This window comes from Pecten maximus, chromosome 1 (genome assembly GCF_902652985.1).
Source record: "Pecten maximus chromosome 1, xPecMax1.1, whole genome shotgun sequence".
Taxonomy (NCBI): Eukaryota; Metazoa; Mollusca; class Bivalvia; order Pectinida; family Pectinidae; genus Pecten; species Pecten maximus.
The window spans coordinates 8937379-8955845 of NC_047015.1; the positions used below are offsets into that span (position 1 = coordinate 8937379).

General features: G+C 40.1%; 1 protein-coding gene across 4 annotated transcripts in view; it reads right to left on the reverse strand.

Annotated features, from left to right (window-relative positions):
• Nucleotides 1-2175: 2175 nt before the first annotated feature.
• LOC117324115 (unconventional myosin-VIIa-like) overlaps nt 2176-18467 on the reverse strand; it is an 80507-nt gene continuing 64215 nt past the window's right edge. For 3 of the 4 annotated variants that reach the window (XM_033879796.1, XM_033879804.1, XM_033879789.1), the window contains exons 17-24: nt 17819-17918; nt 17210-17313; nt 16689-16783; nt 14459-14629; nt 13727-13811; nt 13215-13314; nt 10042-10178; nt 7447-8071 (exon numbers count right to left, since the gene is read on the reverse strand). In XM_033879796.1, coding sequence (XP_033735687.1) covers nt 8039-8071; nt 10042-10178; nt 13215-13314; nt 13727-13811; nt 14459-14629; nt 16689-16783; nt 17210-17313; nt 17819-17918 — 825 coding nt within the window. In that variant the 3' untranslated portion in view covers nt 7447-8038. Of the gene's footprint in view, nt 3950-4724; nt 5292-5395; nt 5743-5823; nt 5964-6140; nt 8072-10041; nt 10179-13214; nt 13315-13726; nt 13812-14458; nt 14630-16688; nt 16784-17209; nt 17314-17818; nt 17919-18467 lie in introns of those variants that run through there. The other variant, XM_033879782.1, reaches the window with a different exon arrangement.

Below are 18467 nucleotides of genomic sequence, written 5' to 3' on the forward strand. Positions count from 1 at the left end.
AGGTATAGCTAACATGACAATGGAGGTATAGCTAACATGACAATGGAGGTATAGCTAACGTGACAATGGAGGTATAGCTAACATGACAATGGAGGTATAGCTAACGTGACAATGGAGGTATAGCTAACGTGACAATGGAGGTATAGCTAACGTGACAATGGAGGTATAGCTAACGTGACAATGGAGGTATATAGCTAACATGACAATGGAGGTACAGCTAACGTGACAATGGAGGTATAGCTAACGTGACAATGGAGGTATAGCTAACGTGACAATGGAGGTATAGCACCATTGTGAATGTGACAATGAAGGTATAGCTAACGTGACAATGGAGGTATAGCTAACGTTACAATGGAGGTATAGCTAACGTGACAATGGAGGTATAGCTAACGTGACAATGGAGGTATAGCACCATTGTGAATGTGACAATGAAGGTATAGCTAACGTGACAATGGAGGTATAGCTAACGTGACAATGGAGGTATAGCTAACGTTACAATGGAGGTATAGCTAACGTGACAATGGAGGTACAGCTAACATGACAATGGAGGTATAGCTAACATGACAATGGAGGTATAGCTAACGTGCCAATGGAGGTATAGCTAAAGTGACAATGGAGGTATAGCTAACATGACAATGGAGGTATAGCTAAAGTGACAATGGAGGTATAGCTAACGTGATAATGGAGGTACAGCTAACATGACAATGGAGGTATAGCTAACGTGACAATGGAGGTATAGCTAATGTGACAATGGAGGTATAGCTAACATGACAATGGAGGTATAGCTAACGTGACAATGGAGGTATAGCTAACGTGACAATGGAGGTATAGCTAACATGACAATGGAGGTATAGCTAACATGACAATGGAGGTATAGCTAACGTGACAATGGAGGTATAGCTAATGTGACAATGGAGGTATAGCTAACGTGACAATGGAGGTATAGCTAACGTGACAATGGAGGTATAGCTAACATGACAATGGAGGTATAGCTAACATGACAATGGAGGTATAGCTAACGTGACAATGGAGGTATAGCTAACATGACAATGGAGGTATAGCTAACGTGACAATGGAGGTATAGCTAACGTGACAATGGAGGTATAGCTAACGTGACAATGGAGGTATAGCTAACATGACAATGGAGGTATAGCTAACATGACAATGGAGGTATAGCTAACATGACAATGGAGGTACAGCTAACGTGACAATGGAGGTATAGCTAACGTTACATTGGAGGTATAGCTAACGTGACAATGGAGGTATATAGCTAACGTGACAATGGAGGTACAGCTAACATGACAATGGAGGTATAGCTAACGTTACATTGGAGGTATAGCTAACGTTACATTGGAGGTATATAGCTAACGTGACAATGGAGGTATAGCACCATTGTGAATGTGACAATCGAGGTATAGCACCATTTTGAACCTGACAATGGAAGTATAGCACCATTGTGACCTACTACACATATATGAACTTGGCAGAATGTGTCTTCGCTATATTCTCCGAATTTATACTAATCAAAATTGAGCTATACCCGTGTTCCTTAATCTCTTTTTTGACTACTTGTCGTTGACATCATAATTGTAGTCAAATGATCTCCATTAATTGTTACAAGTTATGCTACATGTATTAGAAATTTAATATCTATTTTTAGAATTAGCAGCTATAAAACTGTCAAATGAAGATTATACATCCTGTACTGTTTGCAGTACTTGACTGATTTCTGCCTATAACAGCTAGTCCTGGCCACTTTAAACTGTACAGGGGTATCAACATGTATCCCAAGTATGATTTACAACACTGAGTACCGTACAAGTGCTTTCAGGTCAAGTATCTTCTTAGTTGCCGAGTAAACAAAATTAACTTTGTCCCAGCCAGGAAATTTCCATATTACATCTCCTTGGCTGCAATATATCAAAATTTATTGGCCAACATATCTTGTGTACTGTTTTTCCTGACTTTATGGTCGTATGGTACCAATCCTACAGTTACCTTATCATTCAATTATGTAGTCCATCTATCAATATTTTCAGAGTTTCTGATGAGTTTGGAATTGAAGTTTTAAGTTAGATACAATATTGTTGTATCTTACATCAATCATCAACAGTTCAGCAAATTGACTCCATTTACTTTTTCCATGTCAAAATAAAAAAGAACAAACATACGATGTTAAGTTTTAATAATTCTCTTTAACTCTCTTAATGAAACATCTGTGATAGAATATTACCTTGATTCTTAATGTAATTGATTTTGTTAAAATTTGACGAATAAAATTCTGGAACCTACACTGTATTTCATGGATGACTCAGAATGAAATAGTTTAAAACTTCCTACAATTTATCCAATCATATATTAAACTAGAAATACTGATAATTAAGACTTATACATATGGAGTCACTTAGGGATGTTACCGCTGAAATATAAATGTCATATATTGCTTAGTTCCAGAGAAGAAGTCATTAATATCAATATTGCAAAATTGACTCCTTTTGGCCCCACCCCTCATCAGGTCCCTGGGGGGTCAGCCTTATCATTTTTTTAAACTTGAAATCATTTCTATAAACTGGAATCCCTGTCACCTAAGGATGTAACCAAAATAAATATCTTATATTGCTTATAGTTAAAATTAGAAGCTGTTGACAAATGGCCCCTTTCGGCCCCACCTCTCAGGCCCCTAGGGGGGAGGGGGGGGGTCCTGCCCTATCATTTGTATAAATTTGAATCCTGGCCACCTTGGGATGCTACCTACCAAATTTGGTCAAATTCTGATCAGTGGTTAAGAAGAAGAAGTCAATTGATGACGGAAGGATGCAGGACTCCAGAGTATGGCATAGGCCCACCTTGGTCCTTCAGACCAGGTGAGCTAAACAAAATCAGTCAAATTTCTTAAAATTTGTAATTACTATCGGAGTTCAAGGTAAATCACTGTTTCTCTAGTATCCCAACAACAACCAAGACCACACCCACTTAACCATCGATCCATCTCTACTTCTCCAACATTTTCCGATCTATCAGTCATACCATTTCCTCCATGGTATCCTAGTATTGGTTTGAAGGCATATAACTGAATCGCCCTATTTAACTCAGCATAATTTTACTCTGCATATTTTGTCAGCACCAGGATCTGTCTGTATATTGCTTTAACTTCAAACACAGTGGTCAGATTTCCCAATGACTGATAACATTAAACACTACTGATAATGTTCATTACGATGTATTAAAAGCAATGTAATCTTGATCATGATTATCACAGTTGTTTAGCAGGGGAGGTAACTTCGTCTATAATGTACAAATACAGTCAAACCTGTCATAAATGACCTTTCAAGGGATGCAATTAAATTGTCACATGTGACAGGTGGTCCCTTAATCCAGGTTCAGGTAACTAGTATAATTAATAACCATGGGAGGGGAAAATAGGGTCACATATGACAGGGAGTCGTTTAATTCAGGTGGTCGCTAAGGCAGGTTTGACTGCATGGCAGAGTAATAACAATAACAAATATACAAAACCATAACAAAAAGTAATTAACAGTTTAAAACAGATACATACATGTACGATAAAGGCTTTGAATCCCTTCATTCATAAAAGTGTCTCTCAATGTTGTAATGACATATGTGAGTAGATCATGAATGTTATCATTCTATAAATTAAAACAGAAATCAGGAAATAAATACCATATTTACAGCCTCCTGTATTACTGAGGTTGGCCACAATAACTCTACAAACCTAACATACCGTACACAGGATCCAAACCTAACATACCGTACACAGGATCCAAACCTAACATACCGTACACAGGATCCAAACCTAACATACTGTACACAGGATCCAAACCTAACATACCGTACACATGATCCAAACCTAACATACCGTACACAGGATCCAAACCTAACATACCGTACACAGGATCCAAACCTAACATACCGTACACATGATCCAAACCTGACATACCGTACACATGATCCAAACCTGACATACCGTACACAGGATCCAAACCTAACATACCGTACACAGGATCCAAACCTAACATACCGTACACAGGATCCAAACCTAACATACCGTACACAGGATCCAAACCTAACATACCGTACACAGGATCCAAACCTAACATACCGTACACAGGATCCAAACCTAACATACCGTACACAGGATCCAAACCTAACATACCGTACACAGGATCCAAACCTGACATACCGTACACAGGATCCAAACCTAACATACCGTACACAGGATCCAAACCTAACATACCGTACACAGGATCCAAACCTAACACACCGTACACAGGATCCAAACCTAACATACCGTACACAGGATCCAAACCTAACATACCGTACACAGGATCCAAACCTAACACACCGTACAAAGGATCCAAACCTAACATACCGTACACAGGATCCAAACCTAACATACCGTACACAGGATCCAAACCTAACATACCGTACAAAGGATCCAAACCTAACATACCGTACACAGGATCCAAACCTAACATACCGTACACAGGATCAAAACCTAACATACCGTACAAAGGATCCAAACCTAACATACCGTACACAGGATCCAAACCTGACATACCGTACACAGGATCCAAACCTAACATACTGTACACAGGATCCAAACCTAACATAACTCACTTTATACAAGTTGTGGACCGTACACAGGATCCAAACCTAACATAACTCACTTAATACAAGTTGTGGACCGTACACAGGATCCAAACCTAACATACCGTACACAGGATCCAAACCTAACACACCGTACACAGGATCCAAACCTAACATACCGTACACAGGATCCAAACCTAACATACCGTACACAGGATCCAAACCTAACATACCGTACACAGGATCCAAACCTAACACACCGTACACAGGATCCAAACCTAACATACCATACACAGGATCCAAACCTAACATACCGTACACAGGATCCAAACCTAACACACCGTACACAGGATCCAAACCTAACATACCGTACACAGGATCCAAACCTAACATACCGTACACAGGATCCAAACCTGACATACCGTACACAGGATCCAAACCTAACATACCGTACACAGGATCCAAACCTAACATACCGTACAAAGGATCCAAACCTAACATACCGTACACAGGATCCAAACCTAACATACCGTACACAGGATCCAAACCTAACATACCGTACAAAGGATCCAAACCTAACATACCGTACACAGGATCCAAACCTAACATACCGTACACAGGATCAAAACCTAACATACCGTACAAAGGATCCAAACCTAACATACCGTACACAGGATCCAAACCTGACATACCGTACACAGGATCCAAACCTAACATACTGTACACAGGATCCAAACCTAACATAACTCACTTTATACAAGTTGTGGACCGTACACAGGATCCAAACCTAACATAACTCACTTTATACAAGTTGTGGACCGTACACAGGATCCAAACCTAACATACCGTACACAGGATCCAAACCTAACACACCGTACACAGGATCCAAACCTAACATACCGTACACAGGATCCAAACCTAACATACCGTACACAGGATCCAAACCTAACATACCGTACACAGGATCCAAACCTAACACACCGTACACAGGATCCAAACCTAACATACCATACACAGGATCCAAACCTAACATACCGTACACAGGATCCAAACCTAACACACCGTACACAGGATCCAAACCTAACATACCGTACACAGGATCCAAACCTGACATACCGTACACAGGATCCAAACCTAACATACCGTACACATGATCCAAACCTAACATAACGTACACAGGATCCAAACCTAACATACCGTACAAAGGATCCAAACCTAACATAACTCACTTTATACAAGTTGTGGACCGTACACAGGATCCAAACCTAACATACCGTACACAGGATCCAAACCTAACATACCGTACACAGGATCCAAACCTAACACACCGTACACAGGATCCAAACCTAACATAACTCACTTTATACAAGTTGTGGACCGTACACAGGATCTAAACCTAACACACCGTACACAGGATCCAAACCTAACATAACTCACTTTATACAAGTTGTGGACCGTACACAGGATCTAAACCTAACACACCGTACACAGGATCCAAACCTAACATAACTCACTTTATACAAGTTGTGGACCGTACACAGGATCCAAACCTAACATAACTCACTTTATACAAGTTGTGGACCGTACACAGGATCCAAACCTAACATACTGTACACAGGATCCAAACCTAACATACCGTACACAGGATCCAAACCTAACATACTGTACACAGGATCCAAACTTAACATAACTCACTTAATACAAGTTGTGGACCATACACAGGATCCAAACCTAACATAACTCACTTTAGTTGAAAAGTTGATAACCCAATACATTTATAAAACAAGTGCTAATTGCATAGGAAACCATTACAGAAGTCCTGCAAATGCCCCCCATATTCCTGAAGGTGCAAATAAGGTGTCTATGGAGGAATGATAAGATGTTTATTATCTTAATACCTCCCTGTACCTAAATATCATGTTTAATATCTTAACAGGATATGCATAATGATTAGCATGCTGAACACAATATTTCAGGCAATATCTAGATGGTTATACATGTACATTATAAAAATATTCAGCAAAAATCTGACATTATAAGGCAATGGTTTTTAAGTATGTACAAACTGTTTGGCAGTAAAAGCCTTATGTTAACCAAAGTTGTCCACTGGCAAAGGGACTAACAATGTTCTTGGTTAAACTTTGAAAGACATGAAAGGTATAGGTCTATTTTGATTCTCTATCTCAAAAGCTTTCCCAGAAATGGGCATGTTGTCACAAATTGGGACAGACTGTAGCGCATCATCACAAATGGTTGTCCTCCACAACGCTTATTGCTGTTGGAACAGTATGGCATCATAGTACATTTTGCAAGATCTCCTTGGTTTATCCAGGGCACACATTTATGAAACAACTACTTCTAACGAGATAGACAGTCCTGTTGATATTTCTCCATTGCCTGTAAAGGCAGCACTGGTAACAGACATGGACGTAGAGGCAGCACTGGTTACAGACACGGACGTAGAGGCAGCACTGGTTACAGACACGGACGTAGAGGCAGCACTGGTTACAGACACGGACGTAGAGGCAGCACTGGTTACAGACACGGACGTAGAGGCAGCACTGGTTACAGACACGGACGTAGAGGCAGCACTGGTTACAGACACGGACGTAGAGGCAGCACTGGTTACAGACACGGACGTAGAGGCAGCACTGGTTACAGACACGGACGTAGAGGCAGCACTGGTTACAGACACGGACGTAGAGGCAGCACTGGTTACAGACACGGACGTAGAGGCAGCACTGGTTACAGACACGGACGTAGAGGCAGCACTGGTTACAGACACGGACGTAGAGGCAGCACTGGTTACAGACAGGGACGTAGAGGCAGCACTGGTTACAGACACGGACTTCTGCTTTCCATGTGTATAAAAATGCATTCATCCCTGGGTCACTCAAGTTATTGTCATGGCTATCTCCTGTCACAGTTAGTCTGTACTCACTAATATATGTGTCTCATCTCCATGGTGATCTGTCTCGGCTGTTTCTGTACTCATTAATATATGTGTCTCATCTCCATGGTGATCCATCTGGGCCGTTTCTGTACTCACTAATATCTGTGTCTCGTCTCCATGGTGATCTGTCTCGGCTGTTTCTGTACTCATTAATATGTTTATCTCATCTCCATGGTGATCCGTCTCGGCTGTTTCTGTACTCACTAATATCTGTGTCTCATCTCCATGGTGATCTGTCTGGGCCGTTTTGTACTCACTAATATCTGTGTCTCATCTCCATGGTGATCCGTCTGGGCCGTTTCTGTACTCACTAATATCTGTGTCTCATCTCCATGGTGATCCGTCTCGGCTGTTTCTGTGCTCACAAGCATGTGTATGTCATTTCCATATTGATGCTAATTGTGGGTTCTCTCCTTAATTACGGTATGATATGGCCATCTTGCCTCACCCTGAAATCTTCCAGTTGTGTGTGTTTACTCATATGTCCATCCCATCTGGATCAGGTACAGTCTGAACAAAGAAAATGATAGTTACTAATTCATAACAATGGCCCAAAAGTCATGATGTTACAATTAATCAAGACTGAAACTTATATGTTTAGATCGCTCAAGAGAAATGACACGTGTATTTCATACATTGGTTTTAATCAGCTCATCAAATTAAAGTAAGCTTACAAGCACCTTCCTATCTAACAAGTGGTAGGCCATATCTAGAGACACATTTCTACACCTGACACTCACCTTCAGATCAACCAAGTGGTAGGACACATCTAGACACACATTTCTACACCTGACACTCACCTTCAGATCCAACAAGTGGTAGGACACATCTAGACACACATTTCTACACCTGACACTCACCTTCAGATCAACCAAGTGGTAGGACACATCTAGACACACATTTCTACACCTGACACTCACCTTCAGATCCAACAAGTGGTAGGGCATATCTAGACACACATTTCTACACCTGACACTCACCTTCAGATCAACCAAGTGGTAGGACACATCTAGACACACATTTCTACACCTGACACTCACCTTCAGATCAACCAAGTGGTAGGACACATCTAGACACACATTTCTACACCTGACACTCACCTTCAGATCAACCAAGTGGTAGGGCATATCTAGACACACATTTCTACACCTGACACTCACCTTCAGATCCAACAAGTGGTAGGGCATATCTAGACACACATTTCTACACCTGACACTCACCTTCAGATCAACCAAGTGGTAGGACACATCTAGACACACATTTCTACACCTGACACTCACCTTCAGATCAACCAAGTGGTAGGACATATCTAGACACACATTTCTACACCTGACACTCACCTTCAGATCAACCAAGTGGTAGGACACATCTAGACACACATTTCTACACCCGACACTCACCTTCAGATCCAACAAGTGGTAGGACACATCTAGACACACATTTCTACACCTGACACTCACCTTCAGATCCAACAAGTGGTAGGACACATCTAGACACACATTTCTACACCTGACACTCACCTTCAGATCAACCAAGTGGTAGGACACATCTAGACACACATTTCTACACCTGACACTCACCTTCAGATCCAACAAGTGGTAGGGCATATCTAGACACACATTTCTACACCCGACACTCACCTTCAGATCCAACAAGTGGTAGGACACATCTAGACACACATTTCTACACCCGACACTCACCTTAAGATCCAACATGTGGTAGGACACATCTAGACACACATTTCTACACCCGACACTCACCTTCAGATCCAACAAGTGGTAGGGCACATCTAGACACACATTTCTACACCTGACACTCACCTTCAGATCCAACAAGTGGTAGGGCACATCTAGACACAAATTTCTACACCTGACACTCACCTTCAGATCAACCAAGTGGTAGGACACATCTAGACACACATTTCTACACCTGACACTCACCTTCAGATCCAACAAGTGGTAGGACACATCTAGACACATATTTCTACACCTGACACTCACCTTTAGATCCAACAAGTGGTAGAGCACATCTAGACACACATTTCTACACCTGACACTCACCTTCAGATCCAACAAGTGGTAGGACACATCTAGACACACATTTCTACACCCGACACTCACCTTCAGATCCAACAAGTGGTAGGACACATCTAGACACATATTTCTACACCTGACACTCACCTTCAGATCCAACAAGTGGTAGGACACATCTAGACACATATTTCTACACCTGACACTCACCTTCAGATCCAACAAGTGGTAGGACACATCTAGACACATATTTCTACACCTGACACTCACCTTCAGATCCAACAAGTGGTAGGACACATCTAGACACATATTTCTACACCTGACACTCACCTTCAGATCCAACAAGTGGTAGGACACATCTAGACACACATTTCTACACCTGACACTCACCTTCAGATCCAACAAGTGGTAGAGCACATCTAGACACATATTTCTACACCTGACACTCACCTTCAGATCCAACAAGTGGTAGGGCACATCTAGACACACATTTCCACGCTGCACTTTAAGATGACCTCTCAGTGATGCTGGCCCTACGACCTTGACCTCTTCACCTCGACACAACACTTTACCGTCACTGGCCACCTCTACAATTATTAACAGTAGCAATGGGAGTAAAACAAAGGTACTAAGCGATCCATAGTCTGCCCTCCCTAAACCACAAAGCATCACAAAGAAACGAAGGGCTCATACAAACAATATATACATATTGAGGAATTAGATCTGATGTCAGTACTCAAATCTCAAATATTCCCATCTATACTTATTCATAATAATACAAGAGGCCTAGGGGCCTGAATGGTCATCTGAGTTCTGAAGTATTTCTGCCAACTGACCCTTTTTGACCCCGCCCAATCAGCACCTGGGGGTTAGTTAGGTCAACTATTTGCATACCACCAAACTGCCTTCCAAAACTGTTAATTCTAACCAAGTAAAAATGAATTCCAAAAGAAATCCAACAAAATTGGAATGATGGTCAAAATTGTGATCTCCTTATATAAACTACGGTTAGGTTTACCTCCTCCCCAGGGGCAAACGTGAGACCCCAGGGTCATGAAATTCACAATTTTGGTAAAGCACCTTAGGACCCTTCCATCTATGAGTAGTATTTGATTCTACCTCATTTAGGTCCTGAAAGATGATTTTTGAAATTTCAGTTAATTTGACTATTTTTGGCCCTGTCCATCAGCCCCTGAGGGTCAGTCAGGGACCAATATGTGCATACCATCAAACTGTTATCCCATGCTCATAATGTTTACCAGGTTAGAATAAATTTAAATAGAAATCAAACAAATAATAATCAAAAATGAGATTTCCCTACATAAACTATAGTAAAGTTTACTCCCTCCCTTGGGGCAAATGTGAGACCCCAGGGTCATGAAATTCACAAATTTGGTATAGCACCTTAAAACCCTTCCATATATTAAGAATATTTGATTGTATATCATTTGGGTAACACTGGGTCAGATAGACTGAGAGATGGAGTGAACATCTAGTCCTCTGTAGTAGTAACACTGGGTCAGATAGACTGAGAGATGGAGTGAACATCTAGTCCTCTGTAGTAGTAACACAGGGACAGACAGACTGAGAGATGGGGTGAAAATCTAGTCCTCTGTAGTAGTAACACCGGGTCAGACAGACTGAGAGATGGGGCGAAAATCTAGTCCTCTGTAGTAGTAACATTGGGTCAGACAGACTGAGAGATGGGGTGAAAATCTAGTCCTCTGTAGTAGTAACAATACAGACTGAGAGATGGGGTGGAAATCTAGTCCTCTGTAGTAGTAACACTGGGTCAGACAGACTGAGAGATGGGGTGAATATCTAGTCCTCTGTAGTAGTAACATTGGTACAGACAGGCGATGGGGTGAAAACCTAGTCCTCTGTAGTAGTAACATTGGTACAGACAGACTGAGAGATGGGGTGAAAATCTAGTCCTCTGTAGTAGTAACACTGGGACAGACAGACTGAGAGATGGGGTGAAAATCTAGTCCTCTGTAGTAGTAACACCGGGTCAGATAGACTGAGAGATGGGGTGAAAATCTAGTCCTCTGTAGTAGTAACACCGGGTCAGACAGACTGAGAGATGGGGTGAAAATCTAGTCCTCTGTAGTAGTAACAATACAGACCGAGAGATGGGGTGAAAATCTAGTCCTCTGTAGTAGTAACACTGGGACAGACAGACTGAGAGATAGAGTGAAAATCTAGTCCTCTGTAGTAGTAACACTGGGACAGACAGACTGAGAGATAGAGTGAAAATCTAGTCCTCTGTAGTAGTAACACTGGGACAGACAGACTGAGAGATGGGGTGAAAATCTAGTCCTCTGAAGTAGTAACACTGGGTCAGACAGACTGAGAGATGGGGTGAACATCTAGTCCTCTGTAGTAGTAACACTGGGTCAGACAGACTGAGAGATGGGATGAAAATCTAGTCCTCTGTAGTAGTAACACTGGGACAGACAGACTGAGAGATAGAGTGAAAATCTAGTCCTCTGTAGTAGTAACACTGGGACAGACTGACTGAGAGATAGAGTGAAAATCTAGTCCTCTGTAGTAGTAACACTGGGTCAGACAGACTGAGAGATGAGGTGAACATCTAGTCCTCTGTAGTAGTAACACTGGATCAGACAGACTGAGAGATGAGGTGAAAATCTAGTCCTCTGTAGTAGTAACAATACAGACTGAGTGATGGGGTGAAAATCTAGTCCTCTGTAGTAGTAACAATACAGACTGAGAGATGGAGTGAAAATCTAGTCCTCTGTAGTAGTAACACAGGGACAGACAGACTGAGAGATGGGGTGAAAATCTAGTCCTCTGTAGTAGTAACACAGGGACAGACAGACTGAGAGATGAGGTGAAAATCTAGTCCTCTGTAGTAGTAACACTGGATCAGACAGACTGAGAGATGGGGTGAAAATCTAGTCCTCTGTAGTAGTAACAATACAGACTGAGAGATGGGGTGAAAATCTAGTCCTCTGTAGTAGTAACAATACAGACTGAGAGATGAGGTGAAAATCTAGTCCTCTGTAGTAGTAACAATACAGACTGAGAGATGGGGTGAAAATCTAGTCCTCTGTAGTAGTAACACAGGGACAGACAGACTGAGAGATGGGGTGAAAATCTAGTCCTCTGTAGTAGTAACACAGGGACAGACAGACTGAGAGATGAGGTGAAAATCTAGTCCTCTGTAGTAGTAACACTGGATCAGACAGACTGAGAGATGGGGTGAAAATCTAGTCCTCTGTAGTAGTAACACTGGATCAGACAGACTGAGAGATGGGGTGAAAATCTAGTCCTCTGTAGTAGTAACGCTGGGTCAGACAGACTGAGAGATGAGGTGAACATCTAGTCCTCTGTAGTACACTGTAGTAACACTTGAGTCTATAATGTGGATCTCTTTACCAGAAAATGAAGTTCAAGCCCCAAATATAATCAGTTTCCAAACTGTCTGGACAAATTTCATATATAACGTCACAACATAATCACTAATATACATGTATCTTTGTTTGAACATTATATGGACAATGATCTGAACATAGAGGCAATTAAGCCTGCGTTCAGAATATACTAAGTTACTAAGTTATACTAAGTTATGACAGTGGACAAAACTGTATATTTAAACATACTTGGAAAATTGTCCTTCATGACTCTGAATTGTGGGTAGCTGAGACGTACATTTCCAGACACGTTGTAGGACCGGGTTGCAGGGATTGCTGGCGCAGCGTCCTGAGTACAAAACATTTATATAGAACATTTATTAAATATAAATAGTAAGACAGATGAAAATTTACACATTAATTTAAATAATTACTGTTAAAAGATTAAATCACCTAGCCCAAAAATTCTAGCAAGATGTACTGAAATGATCTGTTATGAGCTAAACTGATTAACTGTGCTTGTTAGATAGTTTTTAGCATCAAGCTGGTATAATTCAATGTCAGAAATTCGGTTCTGATTTACAACATTTTTCAAAAAGAATTGAGACAAAGTACATTGTATACAGATATTGGAGAAGTAGCCTGTAAGACTATTGAGTTGTGTCAATTAATCTATACTTTTATCAGATCTGCTATCTGGAAACTTACAGATATCAATGTACAGGCTACAACTAAAGGGACATAATTCAGTGAGTACTGACCAGACTGATTTTGTAGTAGTTTGAGGCTTGCTGTAGTAATCGAGGGTCTTTCTTTGGTCCACTTTCTTTAGTTTTACTTCTTTTTCTGAAGGATGTGAAATAAAAATATGAAATTAATCAATATAAAAAATATATTGTTTTAACATACAATTTATTATAAACATGTACTTTGTAATTCATTGGACAATATTAATACATCACAATAAACAGGAAGTACACAGATTATCAGCCTATATATATACTGCCCCAAATCTAAAACAGTTGTATGGTAATGGATTAGTAAAAATATAACATTCTCCAGGGTAAAGCCATATAGGCCTGTCATCAATACAGGTCCTGAGAGTGGAGGATTAAACTTTGTGTGGACACACATTAAATGCTATCTAGACACATTGGATAGTGACAAGTTACCCTGGGTAGTGGAGGATTAACTCTATCTGGACACACTTGATAGTGACAAGTTACCCTGGGTAGTGGAGGATAATGACAAGTTACCCTGGGTAGTGGAGGATAGTGACAAGTTACCCTGGGTAGTGGAGGATAGTGACAAGTTACCCTGGGTAGTGGAGGATAATGACAAGTTACCCTGGGTAGTGGAGGATAGTGACAAGTTACCCTGGGTAGTGGAGGATAATGACAAGTTACCCTGGGTAGTGGAGGATCAAACTCTATTGGACACACTGGATTGTGACAACAGACCTTGTGTAGAAGACTAACTTGTCGACATCTCACCTCTGTATTGGGAAAGTAGCCTTAGGGTTGCCTTGTTGTGCCTGTAGACTTTTGCGTTTCTCTGGCCACAGTTTACGCTGTGTATATCCCTTCCACAAAGCCTGTATGAGGGAAGCAGCCTTGTCAAACTTCTCCGCTCTCATGGCCTCCAACTGTTGTCGAGTCCCTTCACTAAAACAGTTTATGTTTTAATAATCCAGTGTTGTTGACAATGTCATTGTGAATTGGACCACGCTTTGCAAAAAATTGAGTTCCATTCAGCCTAAATGAACATTCCCAGTTACCAGGATATTCTAAACCAAGTTCTGTGATAAAATCTAGTTATACTTTCTATTTTTATATCCTATTTTATTTTACCTATGTATAGTTGTTACCTAATCTAATTTGACTTAGTATTTTGTTTTACCTATGTATAGCTGTAACCTTAGTATTTTATCTTACCTATGTATAGTTGTAACCTTAGTATTTCATTTCACCTATGTATAGTTGTTACCTTAGTATATTATTTCACCTGTTTTTACCTATATATTATCTAATTTGACTTAGTATAGTTGTAACCTTATAATCAATTATTAGTATTTTATATCTTCCAGCTACTCCACTTATGCATTATTTTTTGTTTGACCTTTGCACTTCTTTTAAATACTGACTTAAGGTAAATATGCCCGACACATTGCTATTTGCCCAATGCACTAACTTTACCAAACACAACATTGCTTGACCGTGATTTTTTCGCCCTATCTGACCATGATTTTACACTGTTTTTTCGCCCTACCTGACCATGATTTTACAGTTTTTGCCCTACCTGACTGTGATCTAACACTGTTTTTGCCCTACCTGACAGTGATTTAACACTGTTTTTTTTGCCCTACCTGACTGTGATTTAACACTGTTTTTTTTGCCCTTACTGACTGTGATCTAACACTGTTTTTTTTGCCCTACCTGACAGTGATTTAACACTGTTTTTTGCCCTACCTGGCTGTGATTTAACACTGTTTTTTGCCCTACCTGACAGTGATTTAACACTGTTTTTTGCCTTACCTGACAGTGATTTAACACTGTTTTTTGCCCTACCTGACCATGATTTTACACTGTTTTTGCCCTACCTGACAGTGATTTAACACTGTTTTTTGCCCTACCTGGCTGTGATTTAACACTGTTTTTTGCCCTACCTGACCATGATTTTACACTGTTTTTGCCCTACCTGACAGTGATTTAACACTGTTTTTTGCTCTACCTGGCTGTGATTTAACACTGTTTTTTGCCCTACCTGACCATGATTTTACACTGTTTTTTGCCCTACCTGACCATGATTTTACAGTTTTTGCCCTACCTGACTGATTTAACACCGTTTTTTTGCCCTACCTGGCTGTGATTTAACACTGTTTTTTGCCCTGCCTGACTGTGATTTTACACTTTTTTTGCCCTGCCTGACTGTGATTTAACACTTTTTTTGCCCTACCTGACTGTGATTTAACACTGTTTTTGCCCTACCTGACTGTGATTTAACACTTTTTTTTGCCTTACCTGACTGTGATTTTACAATGTTTTTTTTGCCATACCGGACTGTGATTTTATACTGATTTTTGTCTTACCTGACTGTGATTTAACACTGTTTTTTGCCTTACCTGACTGTGATTTAACACTCCTTTTTGCCCTACATGACAGTGATTTAACACTGTTTTTTGCCCTACCTGACTGTGATTTAACACTATTTTTTGCCCTACCTGACCGTGATTTAACACTGTTTTTGGCCCTACCTGACTGTGATTTAACACTGTTTTTGGCCCTACCTGACTGTGATTTAACACTATTTTTTGCCCTACCTGACTGTGATTTAACACTGTTTTTTGCCCTACCTGACTGTGATTTAACACTGTTTTTGGCCCTACCTGACCGTGATTTAACACTATTTTTTGCCCTACCTGACTGTGATTTAACACTGTTTTTTGCCCTACCTGACCCTGATTTAACACTGTTTTTTGCCCTACCTGACCCTGATTATACACTGTTTTTGCCCTACCTGACTGTGATTTTACACTGTTTTTTGCCCTACCTGACCATGATTTTACAGTTTTTGCCCTACCTGTCTGTGATTTAACACTGTTTTTTTGCCCTTGCAGACCGTGATTTTACACTATTTATTTTGCCCTACCGGACTGTGATTTAACACTGTTTTTTTTTGCCCTACCTGACTGTGATTTAACACTGTTTTTTTTTTTTGCCCTACCTGAAGAAGATATGCTTCTTGCCCAGAGTCCACTGTGTACTGACATAGGGGAGCTTGCTATCGTCCATGGCCTTGAGGAAACTGTTCAGTATTGCCTGCCAAGTAGATTTTTACATGTCAAATGTAAATATGATAATGAAATTTTCATCACAAGTTTGACCTGAACTCGTCTGTGACTAGATATAGTGGGATTACAAGTTTGACCTGAACTCGTCTGTGACTAGATATAGTGGGATTACAAGTTTGACCTGAACTCGTCTGTGACTAGATATAGTAGGATTACAAGTTTGACCTGAACTCATCTGTGACTAGATATAGTGGGATTACAAGTTTGACCTGAACTCGTCTGTGACTAGATATAGTGGGATTACAAGTTTGACCTGAACTCGTCTGTGACTAGATATAGTGGGATTACAAGTTTGACCTGAACTCGTCTGTGACTAGATATAGTGGGATTACAAGTTTGACCTGAACTCGTCTGTGACTAGATATAGTGGGATTACAACAAGAGGAGGGGGTACCTTGCAGTGTTCCTGTTGTGAGCTGGTTTGGTAAGGGTTCCAGTGGCGAACAAAGATGGCGTAGCGATTGTTGAAGGACTTGTACCTCATTCTGTGTGGGATACCTACACAAGTACAACATTTATAACCAGTCAATTGACATCATTACCTCTCTCTTTATCAATATTCTGAATTACACTTTTAGAGATATTGAATGGCTGTGTAGGACATCAGTCAATATGAAACATTCAGTGCATAGTAAAAGTACTTAGTTGTAACTGAAGACTTTCTTTTCCACTTGACCAGTATAACAGTATACACCACACAGTTAAGTCAGCCTTCAATTAAAATATTACTGACAAAGGATTTTGGGGAGATAAATTCAGGTACGCTGTATATAGATGGCTTACTGGCAAAGGATTTTGTTAGCTACAGATACATAGATGGCTTACTGACAAAGGATTTTGTTAGATACAGATACATTAATGGCTTAATGACAAAGGATTTTGTTAGATAAAGATACATAAATGGCTTAATGACAAAGGATTTTGTTAGATACAGGTACATAGATGGCTTACTGACAAAGGATTTTGCTAGATAAAGGTACATGTATACATAGATGTAACTGACCTCCGGCCATCAGCTGGACAGTGTCCAGAACTTGAAGAGACCGTAACTGACGGAGGATGACATCCTTATCAAACATATCCAACTCACATCGATCATTACTCTGGAAAAATATTTCTCATATTATACATTTTATCTAAATGTTGTTAAAGACATAAATATTGAGATTTATATATTTCTAAGATAATCTACACAGTTTTGGTTTTAGTAATAAAAGTAATGAAGTACTGTAAATGAACATTATTGTTTAATGCAGTAACCTTTTCAGTTTAAAGTTGATGAATTAGTTGATATAAATTTAGGGACTAATTGCAAATAATCTGAAACGTTCGGAGTCATTTTGATATGATTATATGTACATTGTTTCTGTAAGATCCTAAAAGAAACTGGGACTTAGCTAATCTGTCTTGGATGTTATTTCAAGATAAAAATTAAATTTGTCAGTTTTTTTCTTCGGAAAGATTTTATTAGTTGTTATACATTCGAGACTCGGTGACCTTATGGACATGTAATAAATTTAGGCTAGTTTCATCGGTTGTTAGGTCTATTTCAACTTATGCTGAAAACTGATACATTGACACATATAGAAAATGACTGAATGCCAAAATTAGAACTGGTAATAAAGGCCTGAATTAGGAATGTATCCCATTGA